At 40.4% G+C, this 17,332-nt stretch overlaps 1 protein-coding gene across 1 annotated transcript; it reads right to left on the bottom strand.

Annotated features, from left to right (window-relative positions):
* Positions 1 to 14,730: 14,730 nt before the first annotated feature.
* On the bottom strand, positions 14,731 to 15,402 carry LOC124361369 (glutamine-rich protein 2-like). Its single transcript, XM_046815417.1, has 2 exons — positions 15,215 to 15,402; positions 14,731 to 15,144 (listed from the first exon to the last, which is right to left on the bottom strand). Exons 1-2 carry the CDS (start codon positions 15,400 to 15,402, stop codon positions 14,778 to 14,780), a joined length of 555 nt encoding a protein of 184 aa, XP_046671373.1. The 3' UTR covers positions 14,731 to 14,777.
* Between the last annotated feature and the right edge of the window lie 1,930 nt (positions 15,403 to 17,332).

Here is a 17,332-nt window from a genome sequence, read left to right on the forward strand (position 1 = left end):
CAACACTATTGGTCTAGTCCCAAAGAACGGATACCGTATGGTTGATAACCAATCGCCTATTGCTTTACAATGGCTGAGCTGGGAGGAAGAACAGCGTAGTGTCCGCATTCAGCATGCGGGGAGGGACAGAGAAGTTAAAATCGAGGGATTAAAAGTAGACGGTTTTGACGGAGAACGAATCTATGAATTTCAGGGCTGTTATTTCCATGGGTGCCCGAAATGTTTTCCATTTAATAGAGAAGAACCACTCAAAGAGGACCCTTCCGACTCCCTGCACTTAAGGTTCGAGAGAACCAAAGCTAAAATGGCTCGTCTCCGAGCATCTGACTATGAAGTAATTGAAATGTGGGAGTGTAAATTCAATCATTTAAAGAAAGAACAAAAATTTGATTATCTAAATTTTCTCCCCATTCTAAACACACTCCCACTCAATCCCAGAGATGCCTTCTTCGGGGGCAGAACAGGCAATGCAAAATCTTATCACAAGTGCGAGGACGGGGAAACAATTCAGTATGTAGACGTTTGCTCCTTGTACCCGTTTGTCAATAAGTTTTCTCCTTATGTTTTATCCCATCCAAAAATATATGTAGGGGACAAGGAGTGTAGAGAAAGAGGCATGGAGGCCGAAGGTCTCATGAAATGTAAAGTATTGCCTCCACTAAATTTGTACCATCCCGTCCTTCCAGCACGCATGAACAATAAATTAATGTTTGTTTTATGCCGTACATGTGGTCTAGAAATGCTAAACACAGACTGTAACCATAACATCGAAGAAAGAGCATTGACAGGGACATGGACAATGCAGGAAATGAGAAAGGCCGTAGAGAAGGGGTATACCATTTTAGAAATGTACGAACTTTGGGATTATAAAATTATTACTTACGAAGACGGTGGTCTTTTTACGGATTTTATTAACAAATTTCTCAAGATTAAACAGGAGGCATCGGGCTACCCCTCTTGGTGCCTCACTGAAGAGGACAAGGCTAAGTACGTTCAAAATTATTATGAACACGAAGGTGTCAGACTTGACCCTTTCAAAATTGAAAAGAACGGAGGTCTTCGCTCCCTTGCTAAATTGATGTTAAATTCTTTCTGGGGTAAATTTGGTCAAAGGGAAAATCAGACAAAAACATCAATCATAAGAGACCCCTTTGAATACTTTCAGTTGCTGTCCAACCCTGAAATAGATGTAAATACTACTCAAATTATTAACGATACTGTACTAATTGTGAACTGGCAGCATATTGAAGAAGCCGCAGAAGCCCTAAGGACAGTGAATGTTGTGGTTGCAGCATTTACAACGTCACATGCTCGATTAAAACTGTATGAACACTTAGAAAAGTTAGGGAGGCAAGTTCTTTACTATGATACAGACAGTGTCCTTTACGTACACAGGGAGAGTATGCACAAGGTCCCCACAGGGGACTACTTGGGCGAAATGACCGACGAGTTGGCTGACTATGGTCCAGGGTCATACATAGTAGAATTTGTTTCCGGAGGCCCCAAGACTTACGCCTATCTTGTCTGGTCAACAAATAAAAACGCACTAGTTGAAGTTTGTAAAATAAAAGGCCTTACTCTAAATTTAAAAACTAGCGAAAAATTAAATTTCGAAACATTGAAAGCATTAGTTCTGAGTAATTCATTTGACTCAGTGGACATAGAAGAGAACAGAATAAGACGAACCAAGGACAAAGACATTGTTACAGTCAAAGAAACAAAGTCTTTTAAAATTACAGGGCCCAAAAGGAGACTTGAAGGACCCTACGATACTGTACCGTTTGGATTTAAGAAACAAAAATTAACACTCTAACATGTTTAAAAAACTACATTTTCACCAATCACAACGTTAAAATTTCATTACAAATCCTGAGACATACATAGAGAGAGATTAAATGTAATTATAACCCACCACATCCGTTGGTTGTGACCGAACGTTCGTTAAACCGCTTCCTTCAGATGTGTACTAGTATTGAATTATGTTATGAGAGCTGACAACGAGTAAAAATTTTAAATTATTTTATTATACAGGTATTTCAATTACGTACAAAAGAACTTTTTAAATACTAGATAATTGTACTGTATTATTGCAGCCATTACATATAATTGTGCACTCCAGACCCTTCTTTGGGTGGTTGGCCGAAAGTGCAAAATACAAATGTTTTGAGTGTATATCTCCCCCCGTCATCTTTACCTTCAAATGTCACATAAGTGTGAATGTTTGATCACCCTCGCGTCAAGGGAGCTTCTGCTTCTAAGGCCGGCCTAAAACCTGTAAGTCCTGGAGCAGTTCGACCTCTTTCACGGCCGGCTTAAAACCCGTAAGCCCGGGAGAGGTTGACCCTTGGACAGTGTGGAGGGTGAGACTGATTTGAAGGAGTGAATGTGGGAACTCAGTAGGATGCGTGGACTTGGGCATGGAGATGAACAAGTCTATGCTCCGAACGGCTCAGCATGAACGAGGTCTCTAAGGCAGGCCTAAACTCTGTAAGTCCTGGGACCGTGATCGTGTAATATAGTGACCACATTGAATGTGTACTGATGACGGAGCCGATAAACACTGATTTCCCTCTTCTTAAGCCATCTGATACAGCAAACTGTTAGATACGTCATTACATAGTTATTTGCTCGAATGTTAGCATTTTATATTTGTTTATTGTTTTTAATAACATAAATACCTTCCAGTGTATGGATAAAGTCAATTATCACAAACATTTTACCATACCGATTTTTCTACGTCACTTAAATATGCTCTTATGTGTGATCTCAGGTCCACTTCAATACATACACGCTGACATATCCATCAAACACTATTCACTCTGTAATTTCACCGCAAAATCAGAATGTCTAGGAGCTTTAAATAATTATGCCCCTCAAACACTCACATGCACTACACAGGCTTACAGGTGGATACCAACAGTTTTATTTATAAATTTGTAGATGACTCGTCTCATGTTCATTCGCAAATGAGCACTCAGAGCGTTAACATGGCAACCTTCCTTAAGCTTGAATCTAGAAATGTGGTTAACAGAAGTGAGAGGTTTCGTACCACACGTGAAGAACTAACGTTTATACTGACCTCTCCCATTGACTCAATAGATTGGCCCCTAGCATTTTCAGAGTACATTGTCGATCATATAAAGGATGGAGCCTCACCTACTGATCACTTTGGAATTACAATTAAACATCAAAGTATAGCCAAAGAAGGGATTATACCTTTCATGGCAGCATCTAAATTAACCTCTTACGTGTTTGATGATGCGCTTGAGAAGACATTCGTTAATGTGGAAACATTGATAGGGCCTTTAATTGTGACAGCAACTATAGTAAAAGTACCTGAGCAGTTTCTTCAGTAATAGGCATTTAGTATATCTCCTTGTATTATTAGTAAAGAGACAGAGAGAGGTTAGGCATTGAGTTGAGGATCACTTTGTGTTTGCTTTGAATAGGTACACGGAGGAGGAATAAAAATAAGTACAAAGACCCATTTTACGTTTTTTAGTAGAGTGAATTGAAAGACTTCTCCGAGTATAGTGAACTGTTGAACTTGCAATGGATAAAATAAAAAAAAATAAATAAAAAATAAAGTATAAAATTTATCTCACCGAGAGGTGAGGTACAAAAAAAATATGTTGGGAGGTAGCAGATTTGTCATGGAATGGCTACCACCGTAAAGAGCGATGGTTGGGGCTCTTTACACACGTGGATAGGCCTACTGGGGAAGGAGCCACGTAAAAAATCTCCTAACGCGCCATGGTCCTACGCCCTGGTCACGCGGCAAGCACGTGTGTACCTAGCGTGGTGGGGAAATGTGACCACTCGTCACAACACGGTTGTTAAAACATATAGACCTCACCGAAACATACGAGTATTTCTAGGACGTCAGATTAACATATAAAGTGACACCTTTTAATCTACATACCAATAGCATGACTTGACTGGTTCATCTGAACCCTCATCTGCACCCTGCGCCTAACACTGTTGCCAGTTTTACTTGTAGTGAAAATTATTGGTCTCTCTCAGCATATGTTGCAATAAACAAACGTTATCAATTGTTACCGTAAACAAATAAATGTATATTTTATTTCACTCATCTATTTTACATTCATATACATTAAGCAGAGCCAGTATATGACCATATCCAGGTCATAACGGGATCAGCTGGTGATCAGCATCGATATGGTAACACCGTCTCAAATGTCATTGAACTATTTTAGTGCAGACTGTTTTAATTGTTTAAACAAATGGGTAAATAAAACAAAAATTTCAGAAAATCTTTTGTCAGTAATAGGTCCATTACCCGCAGGTTAGTGAGGCGGTAGAAGGCATCCAGCGAGACGGTGCAGTTGTTCATGTGCAGCTCCTCGAGTGTACTCTCCACAGGTTTGAACGTGTTCATAGACAGTCGGATTTGCTGTAATGTTAAATATGTATTTTTAACTTAAAATCTATGAAAACAACTTTATAAAAAGGAAATTTTACTCTGGGTGATTTAGGTTAAGTTGGAGTATCCTAGTAGTCCTATTCCTGGTAGCCCTAACATTCCTACTCCCTTATATCCTAGGTAGTCCTTAATCAACCTAAAACCCTACGCTCCAACTTAACCTAAATCACCCAGAGTAAAATTTCCTTTTTATAAAGTTGTTTTCATAGATTTTAAGTTAAAAATACATATTTAACATTACAGCAAATCCGACTGTCTATGAACACGTTCAAACCTGTGGAGAGTACACTCGAGGAGCTGCACATGAACAACTGCACCGTCTCGCTGGATGCCTTCTACCGCCTCACTAACCTGCGGGTAATGGACCTATTACTGACAAAAGATTTTCTGAAATTTTTGTTTTATTTACCCATTTGTTTAAACAATTAAAACAGTCTGCACTAAAATAGTTCAATGACATTTGAGACGGTGTTACCATATCGATGCTGATCACCAGCTGATCCCGTTATGACCTGGATATGGTCATATACTGGCTCTGCTTAATGTATATGAATGTAAAATAGATGAGTGAAATAAAATATACATTTATTTGTTTACGGTAACAATTGATAACGTTTGTTTATTGCAACATATGCTGAGAGAGACCAATAATTTTCACTACAAGTAAAACTGGCAACAGTGTTAGGCGCAGGGTGCAGATGAGGGTTCAGATGAACCAGTCAAGTCATGCTATTGGTATGTAGATTAAAAGGTGTCACTTTATATGTTAATCTGACGTCCTAGAAATACTCGTATGTTTCGGTGAGGTCTATATGTTTTAACAACCGTGTTGTGACGAGTGGTCACATTTCCCCACCACGCTAGGTACACACGTGCTTGCCGCGTGACCAGGGCGTAGGACCATGGCGCGTTAGGAGATTTTTTACGTGGCTCCTTCCCCAGTAGGCCTATCCACGTGTGTAAAGAGCCCCAACCATCGCTCTTTACGGTGGTAGCCATTCCATGACAAATCTGCTACCTCCCAACATATTTTTTTTGTACCTCACCTCTCGGTGAGATAAATTTTATACTTTATTTTTTATTTATTTTTTTTTTATTTTATCCATTGCAAGTTCAACAGTTCACTATACTCGGAGAAGTCTTTCAATTCACTCTACTAAAAAACGTAAAATGGGTCTTTGTACTTATTTTTATTCCTCCTCCGTGTACCTATTCAAAGCAAACACAAAGTGATCCTCAACTCAATGCCTAACCTCTCTCTGTCTCTTTACTAATAATACAAGGAGATATACTAAATGCCTATTACTGAAGAAACTGCTCAGGTACTTTTACTATAGTTGCTGTCACAATTAAAGGCCCTATCAATGTTTCCACATTAACGAATGTCTTCTCAAGCGCATCATCAAACACGTAAGAGGTTAATTTAGATGCTGCCATGAAAGGTATAATCCCTTCTTTGGCTATACTTTGATGTTTAATTGTAATTCCAAAGTGATCAGTAGGTGAGGCTCCATCCTTTATATGATCGACAATGTACTCTGAAAATGCTAGGGGCCAATCTATTGAGTCAATGGGAGAGGTCAGTATAAACGTTAGTTCTTCACGTGTGGTACGAAACCTCTCACTTCTGTTAACCACATTTCTAGATTCAAGCTTAAGGAAGGTTGCCATGTTAACGCTCTGAGTGCTCATTTGCGAATGAACATGAGACGAGTCATCTACAAATTTATAAATAAAACTGTTGGTATCCACCTGTAAGCCTGTGTAGTGCATGTGAGTGTTTGAGGGGCATAATTATTTAAAGCTCCTAGACATTCTGATTTTGCGGTGAAATTACAGAGTGAATAGTGTTTGATGGATATGTCAGCGTGTATGTATTGAAGTGGACCTGAGATCACACATAAGAGCATATTTAAGTGACGTAGAAAAATCGGTATGGTAAAATGTTTGTGATAATTGACTTTATCCATACACTGGAAGGTATTTATGTTATTAAAAACAATAAACAAATATAAAATGCTAACATTCGAGCAAATAACTATGTAATGACGTATCTAACAGTTTGCTGTATCAGATGGCTTAAGAAGAGGGAAATCAGTGTTTATCGGCTCCGTCATCAGTACACATTCAATGTGGTCACTATATTACACGATCACGGTCCCAGGACTTACAGAGTTTAGGCCTGCCTTAGAGACCTCGTTCATGCTGAGCCGTTCGGAGCATAGACTTGTTCATCTCCATGCCCAAGTCCACGCATCCTACTGAGTTCCCACATTCACTCCTTCAAATCAGTCTCACCCTCCACACTGTCCAAGGGTCAACCTCTCCCGGGCTTACGGGTTTTAAGCCGGCCGTGAAAGAGGTCGAACTGCTCCAGGACTTACAGGTTTTAGGCCGGCCTTAGAAGCAGAAGCTCCCTTGACGCGAGGGTGATCAAACATTCACACTTATGTGACATTTGAAGGTAAAGATGACGGGGGGAGATATACACTCAAAACATTTGTATTTTGCACTTTCGGCCAACCACCCAAAGAAGGGTCTGGAGTGCACAATTATATGTAATGGCTGCAATAATACAGTACAATTATCTAGTATTTAAAAAGTTCTTTTGTACGTAATTGAAATACCTGTATAATAAAATAATTTAAAATTTTTACTCGTTGTCAGCTCTCATAACATAATTCAATACTAGTACACATCTGAAGGAAGCGGTTTAACGAACGTTCGGTCACAACCAACGGATGTGGTGGGTTATAATTACATTTAATCTCTCTCTATGTATGTCTCAGGATTTGTAATGAAATTTTAACGTTGTGATTGGTGAAAATGTAGTTTTTTAAACATGTTAGAGTGTTAATTTTTGTTTCTTAAATCCAAACGGTACAGTATCGTAGGGTCCTTCAAGTCTCCTTTTGGGCCCTGTAATTTTAAAAGACTTTGTTTCTTTGACTGTAACAATGTCTTTGTCCTTGGTTCGTCTTATTCTGTTCTCTTCTATGTCCACTGAGTCAAATGAATTACTCAGAACTAATGCTTTCAATGTTTCGAAATTTAATTTTTCGCTAGTTTTTAAATTTAGAGTAAGGCCTTTTATTTTACAAACTTCAACTAGTGCGTTTTTATTTGTTGACCAGACAAGATAGGCGTAAGTCTTGGGGCCTCCGGAAACAAATTCTACTATGTATGACCCTGGACCATAGTCAGCCAACTCGTCGGTCATTTCGCCCAAGTAGTCCCCTGTGGGGACCTTGTGCATACTCTCCCTGTGTACGTAAAGGACACTGTCTGTATCATAGTAAAGAACTTGCCTCCCTAACTTTTCTAAGTGTTCATACAGTTTTAATCGAGCATGTGACGTTGTAAATGCTGCAACCACAACATTCACTGTCCTTAGGGCTTCTGCGGCTTCTTCAATATGCTGCCAGTTCACAATTAGTACAGTATCGTTAATAATTTGAGTAGTATTTACATCTATTTCAGGGTTGGACAGCAACTGAAAGTATTCAAAGGGGTCTCTTATGATTGATGTTTTTGTCTGATTTTCCCTTTGACCAAATTTACCCCAGAAAGAATTTAACATCAATTTAGCAAGGGAGCGAAGACCTCCGTTCTTTTCAATTTTGAAAGGGTCAAGTCTGACACCTTCGTGTTCATAATAATTTTGAACGTACTTAGCCTTGTCCTCTTCAGTGAGGCACCAAGAGGGGTAGCCCGATGCCTCCTGTTTAATCTTGAGAAATTTGTTAATAAAATCCGTAAAAAGACCACCGTCTTCGTAAGTAATAATTTTATAATCCCAAAGTTCGTACATTTCTAAAATGGTATACCCCTTCTCTACGGCCTTTCTCATTTCCTGCATTGTCCATGTCCCTGTCAATGCTCTTTCTTCGATGTTATGGTTACAGTCTGTGTTTAGCATTTCTAGACCACATGTACGGCATAAAACAAACATTAATTTATTGTTCATGCGTGCTGGAAGGACGGGATGGTACAAATTTAGTGGAGGCAATACTTTACATTTCATGAGACCTTCGGCCTCCATGCCTCTTTCTCTACACTCCTTGTCCCCTACATATATTTTTGGATGGGATAAAACATAAGGAGAAAACTTATTGACAAACGGGTACAAGGAGCAAACGTCTACATACTGAATTGTTTCCCCGTCCTCGCACTTGTGATAAGATTTTGCATTGCCTGTTCTGCCCCCGAAGAAGGCATCTCTGGGATTGAGTGGGAGTGTGTTTAGAATGGGGAGAAAATTTAGATAATCAAATTTTTGTTCTTTCTTTAAATGATTGAATTTACACTCCCACATTTCAATTACTTCATAGTCAGATGCTCGGAGACGAGCCATTTTAGCTTTGGTTCTCTCGAACCTTAAGTGCAGGGAGTCGGAAGGGTCCTCTTTGAGTGGTTCTTCTCTATTAAATGGAAAACATTTCGGGCACCCATGGAAATAACAGCCCTGAAATTCATAGATTCGTTCTCCGTCAAAACCGTCTACTTTTAATCCCTCGATTTTAACTTCTCTGTCCCTCCCCGCATGCTGAATGCGGACACTACGCTGTTCTTCCTCCCAGCTCAGCCATTGTAAAGCAATAGGCGATTGGTTATCAACCATACGGTATCCGTTCTTTGGGACTAGACCAATAGTGTTGGCTTTGAGAAAATTCCGTCTAAAAACCAAATTACAGGCACTGGCAATGGTGACGGCTTCCATGAATGGATCTACATTACATTCTTTCAGAAACATGTTTCTAAACTTAATACACGCTTGCGCCAGTATCTCCACATCGGAGATACAGTACTCGACCAACTCTTTTTGAAAGTCAAAAACTACATTTTGGTTAAGTTGGTCGTTGTGCCAATTTTCAAAATCTTTGTAAGTCTTTTCAAACATTGATTCAGGGCAGTAGTACTCCTTGGGTGGTATGGGGCCCACATAATTTTGGTTTGCCAAAGTGTTGAAAAGATGAGGGAAGTAACCCTTCTTCTTCTCCGGGGGGAGATCAAAGGCTTTGGGTAGTGCAGAGAGGGCCATGGGGAAATAATTTAGCGAATCGATAAATCTAACGTTATCCAGTTCCATAAGAATGACTTTAGTGCCACGCATAATTAGCTCTGGAGTGAATTTTGTTTGTTCGAGAACGTACTTTAACAGAAATTGAAAATCAAAACCCTGACCGTTATGAGCCATTACACATACGTTTTTGAATTTTTTTCTCTCCTCCATTACGTAATTCATAAATTGATTCACAGGATCACTATCAAAGATCTTTGTTCGGTCTTTGCACATTTCACAAGATTTACCATTAATACATTTCCAACAAAATTGTTGAGAAACACAAAGGTTAACTTTATGAACTCTAGATTCTTCCGTTAAAATTTCATCTTGACGGGTCTCTAAATCAAAGAAAATGAAAAGAAAGTCTTTGGTTTTTGGTTTGTTTGTGTCGACCCGCATGTAACATTGATGGTTTGGGGGCATGAATTCGTTACAAATTTTGCAAAAAACTTCACCGCACACATGTTTTGACTTACGGTTGTTCAAAAACACAAGTCTTTGGCACTGTAAGCATTTTTTTACGGACTTACAACGTTCACTCTTATGAGCCGCAAAACAGTTCTGATTTTTCATGGTCATGTTACAGTCAGGGCATAAAATTCCCCCATGCTCCTCTTTACAAGGCGGAGAGACTGTCTGGCACGCATGACAGATATTTGAACACCTGTGTTCAGCTTTGTGGTCGTAAGGGACATGGCATGCTTCGCAGAAAAAATGGCACGCAAAAGCTGCAGTTAGGCTAGTTATTACATTATAATGGCCTTCGTGATACAACAAGTTTATTTTGTACTGAGCATCGGAGTTAGTACCTGAAAAATAAACATCTCGACCCTTATTATCGTAATTATAAACTGTAATATTGTACTTTTTGAGGTGGTCTTGAAATTTTGAAAGTTCGGGGGTCCCAGCTCCCTGTTCTGAAATTTGGACACCGGCTTTAGTCATCAGTTTTCGGGCTCTAAAAGTCTGTCGCTTACCCTTGTCTTCACGTATAGCCTTGAATTGAGGATCTTTTTTGGCATAGGCTTTTGCTACCACTATAGCTCGGGGCAGACACAGATTATCACTATTCTTAATGACTACGATACCATTACGTGCTTTACATTCTTCTTGGAAATGATTGTACAAACCTGGTCTTCTGAGGCCACCACTACCTACTGGAATATTGGTGCGGGTGCACTTAACTCTAAATGTGTCCATGGACTTAATCGAATCCGTATTACTTTGGATAAGTTTTCCAAATATATCCCAAATTATATCCCCGTGAACTTGATTTGCAGGTCTATAAGCGATATATCCGGAATCTTTGGTCCTAAAATTCAGAGAATCTAAAGTGAAGCCTAGGTAGTCATATTCGGTAGTACCGGCTTTCGCCTTTTCGACAATACTCCCAAAACCCTTTTTAATCCAATCAAGTTCGGACACTCCTTTGGGTACTGGGTTAAACTTGAAAACTGTTTCTGACCCATATGTTCTAAACCTTCTACAGTAGGTTTCACCGGTATGCAAAACTTTTACGGGATCCATGTTGTATGTAATTAGCTCTAAAATAATACAGCAAGCAGCTTTGATACAAGCTTTTGGAATGGGTGTTGACTGTTCAACGTCACGTCTAAGAATGACAAGAAGACCACGTCACGCATTTAAGTACGTGTAGGAGGTGCGCATGCGCAGTAAACTTTTTTACAGTGCACTGTGGTATGATGTAATAACCGAAATAAATTACACAAATCTCTGCCGCCTGTGTAGAACACCGACCAATCAGAGTGCTTGGCGGCTATTTTAGACCAATCAGAGACGCGCTTATTTTGACCAATGAGGTCTCTTAAAATTGCGGTTGCAGCTGTACCGTTACTCGTCTGGGTTTTTACATGTAACCGCAAACCTCAATCATCGCATCCTGTATGATTAACTAAATTCAAAGTATACGAAGCGGTATACGTTTTTTTTTGAAAATAGACTATAAATAAGTTAAAGCTCTTTACATCACACTCGGGAGAAAAATTAAAACTTATTACACACCGAATGCAGTACCTATGTATTATTCCGACTGTATTCAGGATGGCAGATATCCCGTGCTGTACTGAAGATGTTATAATAGTTATTAGTTTTAATATTGCTGTAGAAAATGAATTATCAGAGTCCGAGGATGCAGGTAACCGCAAACCGCAAACTGTCCGTTACGAGCAGTGTCATGAGCCGGTGCAATGGGTAAGTCACTGTGGTCGAGATTTCATAAAGTGCTAGTATAGATTATAATATAAACATTAGTATAACGCGGTCTCGAGACGATTGGACTAATACCTCTGTATGCGTCTCTTTATAAATAAATTAAAGTAAGGGAACAGCTAGGAAACCAGAGTGAGGTATGATGGGTCTTTAGATGTCCAAGTATAAGCGACATATATAATTACACACGGTAAAGCTTAAATTGTATGGGATGGTATTCCGTATTAAGCTACGCCCGCTTGATATTATGAAAATGAGAGCCTGGCCGTTAGAAAGTGATGGTGGATTTAACGTGGATAAAAAGTTGGAGTGCCGTAAAGGGAGGCGTGGGTTAAGTGAAAACAAAATACTTGATTAATATGGAAACTAAATGTCTAAGCAGTAGTTGAAATAAATGTATGGTGCTTTGTTAATAATGAAATACGGTTCTTTTAATTACCGGTTAAGTCTGCTTGAGAGTTGGGTCCCGGAATGAAGTGATAGACATCCAAGTGAAAGGTAACAGAAATTAGGGTCCCGTGATGGGTTGCGTGGGATAAGAGTATATGAAGTACTTCGTAGACATTAGGTGTCCAGGTATTGAAACATATGCACGGGCATTGATCGGCAAATAGTAGTCGCTCAGAAGGTACGCCTCGTGTTATAAGCTGTTAGCTTGAGACTAGGACCTCGGGATGAGAATATCCTGTTGGGAAAGTACTCGGTAAATATTAGCATTACACTTTCAGGTAATGTATGAATATTTGTCAGTAAAATGAGAGTCCCGTGTTAGGCCTGGTTTTTTTTATGGGGATCTCGGTATGTTAGAAATTGAACGAAATGCAAGTTTGAACCCTACGAAGGTAAGGATAACTAAGATTGTGCGATGTGCTCGGTAAATACTCGTATATGGAGATTAATACGGTAAAGGTGTTAACTATATGTGTGGGAACCAGTACAGGGTATTAATGGTGGGAAGACAATTTTCGAATGTGACGCTACGCGTAGTAAACACTTTAGAGTGTGGAGTCGTGGAGTATGTGTAAGGGCTAAGAGACGTGGTGTACGACATATTATATGGATGCCTGTTGGACTTTGTGGATACTAGTCGGTAATGTGTAGGTGGTCTAAATTGGGTATGGGTGATACCCCTGGGTAAGAGTACGGGAGGCATTTGGAAAGTGTTGTTGTCCCGTCAGTGTGAGGGTGAGGGCCTGAAGACGCTAGGGTACACGAGATATAGGCGCATACACACGTAAAGCTCGGGGAGTTAGAAATCATAGTATGTGCAATATCCGTAGTTAAGAGCGAGGTATGGGAGACAATAGGAAAGTGTGAAGCCTCTGCAGGATCCGTTAGAAAAGTAGGTCTTAGCATGTACAGGAGACGGACTATTGCAGGCCTATGTGGTACATTGGTCGGTAAAATTGTAAAAATCTGGGTATAGGCTTTATGCCTGACTAGGAGTGGAAAGTGTGAGGCCTCGGTAGGGTGCGGATGAGGGCCGAAGACGCTTGGGTACACGAGAGAGAGAGAGAGAGAGAGAGAGAGAGAGAGAGAGAGAGAGAGAGAGGAGAGAGAGAGAGAGGTGGGAGGCTGTAGGCGTATACACACGTAAAGGTCAGGGAGTGAGAAATCATAGTATGTGCAATATCCGTAGTTAAGAGCCGAGGTATGGGAGACAATAGGAAAGTGTGAAGCCTCTGCAGGATCCGTTAGAAAAGTAGGTCTTAGCATGTCCAGGAGACGGGCTATTGCAGGCCTATGTGGTACATTGGTCGGTAAAATGGTAAAAATCTGGGTATAGGCTTTATGCCTGACTAGGAGTGGAAAGTGTGGGGCCTCAGCAGGGTGCAGATGAGGGCCGAAGACGCTTGGGTACACGAGAGAGGTGGGAGGCTGTAGGCGTATACACGCGTAAAGGTCGGGGATTTAGAAATCGTAGTATGTGCAATATCCGTGGTTAAGAGCCGAGGTATGAGAGGTAATAGCATAGTGTGAGTTTTCTGTAGCGACCATTAGAAATACAGGTGTAGGTCCGGGAAACGGGCGATTGCAGGCCTATGTGGTACATTGGACTGTAAATTGGTCAAAATTCGGGTAAGAGCGATACGCTCGGGTAGGAGTACTGGAGGCAATCGAAAAGTGTAGGGTCTCGGCAGGGTACGAGTACACGGTTAAAAGATCATCATTCATCCGATAAAAGATAGGCGATCAGAGTACCGATTTGGGTATAAGTTGGAACCCTGTGAGGGACTGTTCAGGTGTGGGTCTGTAAGAGACCGGGGGTATAGATGGGTGGCTAGATCCTGGAGTGGAGTGTTATAAATAACAGTGTGGGCAATATATGTGGTTAAGAGTATTGGAGGCATTCGAAATGTTTGGGCAAGGGCCGTTAGAAATGTGTGTGCGGTTTTTCATGCATTCCTGTACTAGAAAAGATGGGTGACGGAATATGTAGTGCATGGCCGGTAAAGGTTAGGCGGTCAAATTCCGGGTATGGGCATTACGCCAGGCTCGGAGTGCGGGAGGCAGTAGGACAGTGTCGGACTCCTGTAGGAGCCATCAGATACGCGGGTGCGGGTGTTAAGACTCTCAGGTACTCAAAAAGGTGAGTGTCAATAGGCTTCGACACGGGACCTGTGGACGGGTGGTTAAGCAGTACAGAAAGTCAGAGGTGTGTGACAAACAGGAAGTCTAGGTTGAGATAAGTCGTCGGAAAACAGGAAGTCTGTGGTTAGGAAACACCGAAATGTACCTCCCATAAGAGACAATCTCCCATTGGCTAGGGGAGGGACCAGGAGGTGACAGGGGGTGTAGGAGGGGGTGGGTGGGGGCAGGGGCATGGCCTAGCCGCCATTGCTGCCCTCTCATTGGTCCAGAGACGATGGTGGTTGTGGGGAGGGGTGCAGGGGGCGTGGCCTAGCCGCCATTGCTGCTCTCTCATTGGTCCAGAATAACTCCATAAGAGCCCATGTTAGCGCTCGATCCGCGGGAGGTCTACTTACTCTGTATAAAATTATTCTTAATTATTTAAATCAGTGCTGGTTTTATTATCAGTTAACATATCGGACTAACAGCCCCCGGACTAACTGTTCCTGGACTATCGGTTCCCTGACTAACAGCTCCCGGATTAACTGTTCCTGGACTATCGGCTCCCTGACTAACAGCCCCCAGACTAACTTTTCCTGGACTATCGGCTCCCTGACTAACAGCTCTCGAACTAACTTTTCCTGGATTATCGGCTCCCTGACTATCGGCTCCCTGACTAACAGCCCCCGGACTAACTGTTCCTGGACTATCGGCTCCCTGACTAACAGCCCCCGGACTAACTGTTCCTGGACTATCGGCTCCCTGACTAACAGCCCCCGGACTAACTGTTCCTGGACTATCGGCTCCCTGACTAACAGCCCCCGGACTAACTGTCCTGGACTATCGGTTCCCTGACTAACAGCTCCCGGATTAACTGTTCCCGGACTATCGGCTCCCTGACTAACAGCTCCCATAATAACTCTTCCTGGACTATCAGCTCCCTGATTAACAGCTCGCGGACTGCCTGTTCCTGGACTATCGGCTTCCTGACTAACAGCCCCCGGACTAACTGTCCTGGACTATCGGTTCCCTGACTAACAGCTCCCGGATTAACTGTTCCTGGACTATCGGCTCCCTGACTAACAGCTCCCATAATAACTCTTCCTGGACTGTCAACTCCCTGATTAACAGCTCGCGGACTGACTGTTCCTGGACTATCGGCTCCCTGACTAACAGCTCCCGGATTAGCTGCTTCCGGAGTAGCGGTTCCCGGACTAATGTACAGTGATAGTTTTCACGTGGCTTCATTCCTATACACAACCCGACGAGCACTATTCTGTATTCTGTGGCTGTACTATAGTAGAAATGCACCAACATACGTCTATTGTAGGACCGCACAACGGTATGAGTGTTTGATGATGTTTGGACGAGTGAATGGGATACAATATCTCACACTATACTTCAAAACCCAATTTCAGGTAAGCCGACTCTTATCTTCATTTACTACACTTGGAACTACATATTACTTTTATGAATTATTTTGTTATCTCCAAGTTTTAATAGAATTACTACAATTTCTACGGCTTCTTTTGTACACATACCATAGGCCTATACATGTTTTGAACTATCATAAAAGAATACAAAAATATCTAAATCTACTGAATTCTTTTAGAAAGTAGTTTTTTACATTTTTTGTCTATAACAGAAATCTAATTTTGCAGTAGATCGTCGCCTCATCGCCTATATAACAAAAAGGCTTACATTCATCTAAAACTCCATAATGGAATATCCGTTCAAAAAACCACACTTCAGAATAGGGAAACAATGTTAGTTGGTTACGTATGTTTAATTTCCACGAAACGTGATTTTCTATTCCTGTAACATGTAATAACGACAAATGTCCTAAATTTATCTTACCTTTTACATTATGAATAGAAAACAATAAATTTCAAACGGAGAATTCCCTTAGTACTCCACAAACTTATACAAACAACGCAATATTAAGTGGGCTGTCTCTTAGGACCAGGATGGAATTTAAAATGCAATGGTTTCTTTTTAATTTAAGTTATAAATATTGAAAGGATACAATTGTTCGGACAAATAAAGCACTACGTCCCGAGACTGTATAACGATGTGTCTGTCGCCTCAACTATGTTTATTCTAATTATTCATGACAAAAATGTACAACTTACAAAATATTTACTGTATTAAAATTACCAACAGTAAAAAATATAATCAATTGAGTCATTTTCATGCTTGTAAGTAATTGTTATAGCCAACTATAAATTGGATTTAAAGTTAACCTTAAATTAAAACATTAAACTAATAAAACCTATGTTCTCTATTTATGGTCAAAATTAATGTAGCACCACATTTCTGTAATGTTTTACGATAAGTAGGATAATATTGATTAATGAGCTAATAAGAGCTTTAATCGATTTATAGTGCGAGTTTGTAACACGTGTTACATATGAATGTCCTGTAGTTTAAATTTGACGAATAGCTGTAGAAAATTGTTAGTATGATTAAACTCAAGCTATATACAATCCTTTCATATTGAATATAGATTTTGATAGCCTATGCCTTTTAAGATCCATTACGCCCATGAGGTAACACATAATGTACAAATATAATAACTTTCACATTTAAAAATTACCAGAAGTTGGCAGAAATTCTTTTATTGAATTATAATTTTGTAAATTAAAAACATGCAGAGCCTCTGTTACATGGGCACGTGTTGTTCTCCAACAAAGAAATGTGTTAAAGAACAAAGCCTTTTTCAAGTAAATGTAACCATTCTGTAAGGGAAATATGACCAGTAAAACATACTTGATGTACACTTCACTTTTTCACCTAAAATAGAGCTAGCAAGCCGCTATAAATACGAAGGCAGTCATTAATTTAATATTCAATATCATTGACCATGCCGTATATCAACCTTTCTTGAACTCAACAACACCTCCGCCTTTTCTCTTAGCAGCATGTAGACCTGACTGTATAGTCAGTTTCACAAATTGTGGATTTAACCTCCCATCTCGTCATGAAACGAATTTCATACGAGCTTTTCTCTGAATGGAGTTAAG

Source organism: Homalodisca vitripennis, chromosome 4 (genome assembly GCF_021130785.1).
Source record: "Homalodisca vitripennis isolate AUS2020 chromosome 4, UT_GWSS_2.1, whole genome shotgun sequence".
Classification (NCBI taxonomy): Eukaryota; Metazoa; Arthropoda; class Insecta; order Hemiptera; family Cicadellidae; genus Homalodisca; species Homalodisca vitripennis.